Source organism: Lathyrus oleraceus, chromosome 4 (genome assembly GCF_024323335.1).
Source record: "Lathyrus oleraceus cultivar Zhongwan6 chromosome 4, CAAS_Psat_ZW6_1.0, whole genome shotgun sequence".
Classification (NCBI taxonomy): domain Eukaryota; kingdom Viridiplantae; phylum Streptophyta; class Magnoliopsida; order Fabales; family Fabaceae; genus Lathyrus; species Lathyrus oleraceus.
This window is the reverse complement of record NC_066582.1, coordinates 377,106,425-377,112,591: the sequence shown is the minus strand read 5'-3', so window position 1 is coordinate 377,112,591 and position 6,167 is coordinate 377,106,425. Positions and strand designations below refer to the sequence as shown.

The window sequence follows — 6,167 nt, the reverse complement described above, 5'->3', positions numbered from 1 at the left end:
ACTATGTAAAAGGATTATATAACATCAATTAAAGATAGTTATTGTGTTTGAAAGAATCTGACTTTTATTTTAATTATTAATAAAATAATGCAAATGAAGGAGGGTGATAAATTGACACAATAAGAGTACATACTAATTATTCCTTATAAATATATATCTTCAAAAGCCAAATACTAGACATTAATATACTTACACCTGAATATTATTAACAACAAAAATTAGTAATCATGCCGCATATTATAAAGCAATATACAACCGTCAACTTGTAATTAATCAAATAAAATATACAAAATAGAAACAAATTAAGTAGAGGTCATTGTAATTATCCTAATTAAAAATAATAATTTAGATTTGAATGCGTGAAAATAAATTGCATTTGTTACACCTTCACCTTAAAAATATAAAAAAAAAATATATTAAAAAAAGCTGTTACCAACTCTAAATAAATAAGTTCAGTTACGTGCTTTTTGGGTCCTTCTTTATCTCCAACAGATTATTCACATTTTGTATAAATAATTACAAAATAATTAGTTGCATCAAAAAATATATGTTCACAAAAGTTTCAAATTATCTCTCTGTGCAAGTGCAGCAAGGTATTTTCCATCTTTAATCAAATAAATTAAGCTCAAAGTTGTTGGCAATAACATGCCAACAGTTTTTATATGTACATAAGTAAATTCAAGAACAAAAACATCTATATTCCTTAGTGAACCAAGCAATTGAAGGAACTTCGAATTAAAAAAATGGAGATGGTACAATATAAAAATTCAATAAATGAATATTTATGCCGGCATATGACTATGGAAACTAGAGAGAATATTTAGCTGTGAACAAAACAGACACCATAGTTGCTTTTGTTACCTTCACTCTATCTCCAACTACCAGCCATGTGCATACTCGTAGCAATATCTTTGTTATCTTCATTTGATTTGATGGTGATAGGATGAAATACATTTTGCAATAAATGGAGCCGGTCATCTTAGTCGTGACAATCTTTTCCGCTTCCGATTCTTCTTATGTATAACAACACTTTCTGTGTTGCGGATTCTAGAAATAGCAGCCGAAATTGAAGAATTTTTGCCAACATAGGTTCTACCTTTCTTTGAAACCCATTTCAAAGGCATATCATTAACTATAGTACCAATATCATGAGAATTATTCAATTCAACAAATTTTTGGATGTGATCTAGCATTTGGTGGGTCCAAGCCAATGACACGTCCAACTCAAATGAGTCGTCTACGGGTTTTCTCCTTAGATCCATCAAAACCTCTTCAAATGACCGAAAAGACATGGATGGTTGACAACCTTTAAGATTTTCACAAATCATGTTTACTTTGATCACATGCTTGCAAAGGTTACCTTGCAATGACCAAGAACAATCACATGATGAAAATTCAGATCCCGGATTCCACACTATATGTGCTAAGCTGTTGTCTTTTTGACTCGCAACTTTGGCAAAGAGTCGGTTCTTATCGTCCAAGGTGACAGCAGAGTCAGGAATTTGAAGTGCCCGATGCCATGATGTAGAAGCAATATATCCCTCCTTCACATTCTGGAAAGAATCACTTTCATCAGCAAAGCGATCAAGCCAGTAGCTTGAATGCAACTCGGTTGTTAATTTGTGAACTAACCAATCTACTCTTTGCAGCGCTCCCAGATGTGAATCATCAAAAAGTTTTGCTTTCAATTTAACATGGTAGGCTTCTAATGCTCCAGAAGCTTCCTGGCTTGCCAATGGAAAATTTCTCATTGTCGAAAGCCACATTTCTAAAAAAAAAAAGTGGAAAGATAGGGTAAGGACACAACAAACAAGTTAACGTCAATGTTGTCAAATCAAGCCTATAGCCCTATACCATAGGGGATTTCGAACAAATTGCTATTCTTTTTGATGCGCTACTTAGTAAATAATGCGTCAAATAGCAGCGCTATAAATAGCATAGCAAAAATTGAACAAACTTTTATTTTCCGCAATCCATCGTTAACAATAACATATCATCAATGACTAACCAACTACACTAGAAACTTCTGAAGCAAAATAACAAATATTTCAGTTGTAACACCAAACATGTTTTTGTGTGTGTATGCTATAGAGAAAAGGAGAAGGGGCTAACCAATCTTGGGCAGCCAGGAGACTTTGAAATATTCCATGAAATCAGTTTGGTCAACAAAATCCAACATAAATTGTTCTAAAGCAACTGATGTATTAGTTCCTCCCCAAATGTTGTACACTAATGTTCCGAGACGCTTAAAAATCTCCCGCCGAACTTCAATATTATTGCATTTCCTAACAATATTCCTTAGCCATGATCTACGAATGCGCCATAGTGAAAATAGGACTGGACAACCAAATATCTCACTGTAAAAGCAAACAATTGATGTAAGACCAACTATACACATCTATAAACTTTAAATAACTCTTGCTTTGAAGCAAAAAATCTTGCCTCAAAAGATCAATATCAGCTGCAGCATCATCAATTAAAAATCCATTGACTTTCCATCCAGGCTCAACACTACGAGCTCGATCAATTAAAGCTTTCAGCCACTTAGACACATCAGGTTTTGCAAAGCTACGTGTAATGATCCATGCGACAGGAAGTGCATGTTGTCTTGAATCAAAAACAAGTAGTGTGAACAAGGGATACTGTCAAAAGGAATAAAATAACTAAGTTAGGCTGATTGAAAATATACAGCAACGGGAACTAGATAATTAGTATTCTCTTAGAACTAGAGTAACTTAAATTCAAGAAAGAAAAATAATTACTTTAAGCCTCTTTACACCAAAGGAAGAGTCTGTTGCAACAACACTGCGATGACCAAATCGAACCATTTGTTGCAGCTGCCATTCCGTTTGGATTCCTAGGATGAAAGGGTCGGACTCTGAAGTATCTTGATGAAAAAATACAGATTTTCGATTGCGTTCGACCCACATTCGGATGCTAGCTTGATCATCCAGATCAAGCTCATGAGTAGATCTCTTGATAATCATGCCTAGCTTGTGAACATACTGAGAAGCAAGGCTATTGGCTTTTGCATTTGAACCACAATAACGCTCGATTCCTTCGATGTGTTTCTCCAAAATATTCTCTTCTGGAATGCCGAGATATATCATGGACATTGTTTGTTGCTGAATTTCATTGCATATATATGGAATTTTTTTGGCACCTGGGCCAATAGCATCCCTATCAAGTGGCCCATGGCAGATAAATCCAGACGTATTAACGTGACGCCTATCATTGTATACAATAAGCGCAAGTGATGGACGAGCATAAAGACGTTTGACAACAAAATGACAGGTACAACCACGCATCGATTGAGGTCTAGCAGCACGATTTCGGGTATTAAGTCGATATCTCCGACTAGGAAGTATCTCTCCACCCTCTCCATAATTTTCTGGGCCAAACGAACACCAATACCTTCACATAGAACAAAAAGCCAACATGAAAACATAAGAATAGGAATCCTGGTCAGACCCATGACTTCTTAAGAATCAGCCTATTAGTTTGCTAGTATGTTATGGATTCTATATTCAGGACAACAAAAGGAAAATGGTACAAATTTAGATGATTTGTAACCATAGGAAACTTAACGAGGATAAATTTTCTAAAAGGAAAACATGACATCATTTCACTAAGAACAAAGTCCAACATGATAAGATAAGCATTTTAATTCTAATTGTTATTGGGGGAGTTTTTCACTAGGGAACATTGAATAGTGTGGGACTTCTTCTTTTTATAACAACACCTATGTGAGAGACACACCACATATTCACCCAAAACCTTAAGGTGATAGGTGAGTGGATTCTCTCACTTATAAATGCTCAACACTCCCCCTCAAGTGTGAGTCCACAATGCTTCCCTCAAGTATGAGTCCACAATACTCCCCTCAAGTGGAAGCTCTTCTTACTTCCACAAACTATTGTACCGCACGGAACGTTTCTTAGTCACCACCAGCACCGTTGACACTCTTCAACGGAACGTTTCTTAGTCACCACCCTTGTGGTGCCGTTGACTTTCGATACAAGTAAATCGGTCCCTTTTTATCGAACCAAAGACTCATGATATCAATTGGTGGGGAAGTTTTTCACAAGGGTGCATTGAACATTGTAGTGCTTCTTCTTTATGAACAACATCTTTGTGAGAGACACACCACATATTCATCCAAAATCTTAAGGTGATAGGTGGATGGGTTCCCTCATTTATAATTACTCACATCTCCACATTTTCAACCAATGTGAAACTATTACCCACACTACTCACACTTGATACATTCTCAACAATTATGAACATAACCACTTGAATTTCAAATTATTAGTTTTCTAGTTCGCTATTAATTTGAAACTTCATACAGCAAAAAGGAAAATGGTTTTGGTCAATAGCGGCGCTATTCCGCTATAATGGAGTGGAAAGGAGGCCGGCCACTATGGGAAGAGTCTTAGCATTGCAAAACACTATAACGGCCACTATAGGGTAAATAGTGGGGATGGCGGAGAAGAGGGGTTCCCGGTCCACTATCCTTTTCCCCTCTAATTGAAATTATCCCTTAAATTTACTAACGTTTTAAGGGTAGTTTTGGATTTTTCAATCATATTTGAGCTGAGACCCAACCTTAACCTTCCTTCATAGTCATTTATTTATGTCTGCTTTCGTTTATGAATATTCTATGAGTTAAGTTATTTTTTTAATTTTACATTAAATATATGTTTATAATTATTATATGTAATTTGTCCGAAAAATGATCAAATAGAGCCGTCATCCCACTACACGCAATCTCACTTTTAGGGTCCAAAAATTGATCAAATAGAGCAGTCATCCCACTACACGCTATCTCACTTTTAGGGTCCGAAAAATGATCAAATAGAGCAGTCATCCCACTACACACTATCACACTTTTAGGATCGAACGCTATTCAGGAATGACTACTCTGGTTCTAACTTGCCAACCTGTGAAACATTTGGGAATTTATCAAGGATCAAAATTCTACAAGGGAAATACGAAATCATTTCACACCACCAAATTCTAAACACTACCATATTATACAAACTAAATAAGCAAGAAAGTACTAGAAAATATTTTTCAAAAATGTCACGAAATGGAACAATCTTCTAATCACATAACCAAAAGAGTACAAACTATAATATACAAAAAAAAAAAAATTGATCATAATAATTTTGAATGAAGTATAAGAATTAAGGCAGAAACTCACAGCCTATACTCAAGATATTCATCATCCTTGTACTCCTTCAAGGTGCCAATAGTTCGTTTCCTTCCTCTTTCGATATGAAAGCGAGTCGGGCACAATACATTAGAGCACTCACCAACTATAAAAGCATCAACTCTATCATAAGGAATAAGAGCAACCTCATCATGATGCTCAGCATTCCCAAACTTGGTCCAACTCAAGTCAGCAGACGAAAACTCCTCCTCCGGTGGGTCTTGCAAAGGAATACTCCCTACTGATTCAACTATAGCCATCTCCATAAGTTTACAACAACAATAAAGAAAACAAAACTCTTCCCTTGTTATGTATTACACAAGAATCTCAGAGACTCTAAAAAGATTAGTTGAAGAATTGAACAGAACCATTCAGAAAGGACCCTGTTGAGATAACCTAGGTAGTTAATCGAGGCCAATTAGCGGCGCCTGCTGCGGAGGGGAGGGGAGTGACCGTTGGCCGCTACAGTGATGACGGGTTGGCGCGCATCACTGTCGCGGCTGCCGGAGATGCATTCACGAGAACAGCACGGCGGCTGAAGAATCACAGTATAGTAGGAGTGATGGTGAAGAAGAAATGGAAAATTATGGTACGAACCAGCGGCGTGCTTGATTTTGCTAGGTTAAACGGAATAGAGAAAAGGACTCAAACCTTTGCCAAGTAATACGATGAAAAAATACGATTATTACTAATAAACTAAAACACCAGTAGAAAATTCAATTAAAAAAAATTGTAAAAAATGATTTCCACCAAAATAAAATAAATTGAATAATAAAATACTAAAATAATTTCTACCAAAATAAAATAAATTGAATAATAAAATATTAAAAGTATTGTTAGTCGGATTATTAGTGTGTTAAAATATAAGAATTTCATAATATACTCTATTTTTTTAAACACCACATAAAAATATTAAAACATCCTTTGATTTTTTTTTATTTATCTCCGGACGTAC

At 35.6% G+C, this 6,167-nt stretch overlaps 1 protein-coding gene across 2 annotated transcripts; it reads right to left on the bottom strand.

Moving 5' to 3' along the window:
• Positions 1–567: 567 nt before the first annotated feature.
• LOC127075535 (uncharacterized) lies at positions 568–5,882 on the bottom strand. Of its 2 annotated transcripts, XM_051016997.1 has the most exons (6): positions 5,204–5,882; positions 2,763–3,414; positions 2,443–2,642; positions 2,113–2,357; positions 1,633–1,768; positions 1,405–1,553 (listed from the first exon to the last, which is right to left on the bottom strand). In XM_051016997.1, coding segments are annotated over exons 1-6 (1,509 nt in total). In that variant the 5' UTR covers positions 5,479–5,882; the 3' UTR covers positions 1,405–1,552. The 2 variants fall into 2 exon arrangements, with proteins under 2 accessions (XP_050872953.1, XP_050872954.1); XM_051016996.1 differs by having other exon boundaries at positions 568–1,768.
• Positions 5,883–6,167: the final 285 nt, after the last annotated feature.

Coding starts and splice junctions, on each gene's coding strand:
- LOC127075535 (XM_051016996.1), bottom strand. CDS start 5,478: ATGGAGATGGCTATAGTTGAATCAGTAGGGAGTATTCCTTTGCAAGAC. Junction 3,415..5,203: donor GAATATCTTGAGTATAGGCT/GTGAGTTTCTGC, acceptor TTCTATGTGAAG/GTATTGGTGTTCGTTTGGCC. Junction 1,769..2,112: donor CTCCTGGCTGCCCAAGATTG/GTTAGCCCCTTC, acceptor TTTTTTTTTTAG/AAATGTGGCTTTCGACAATG.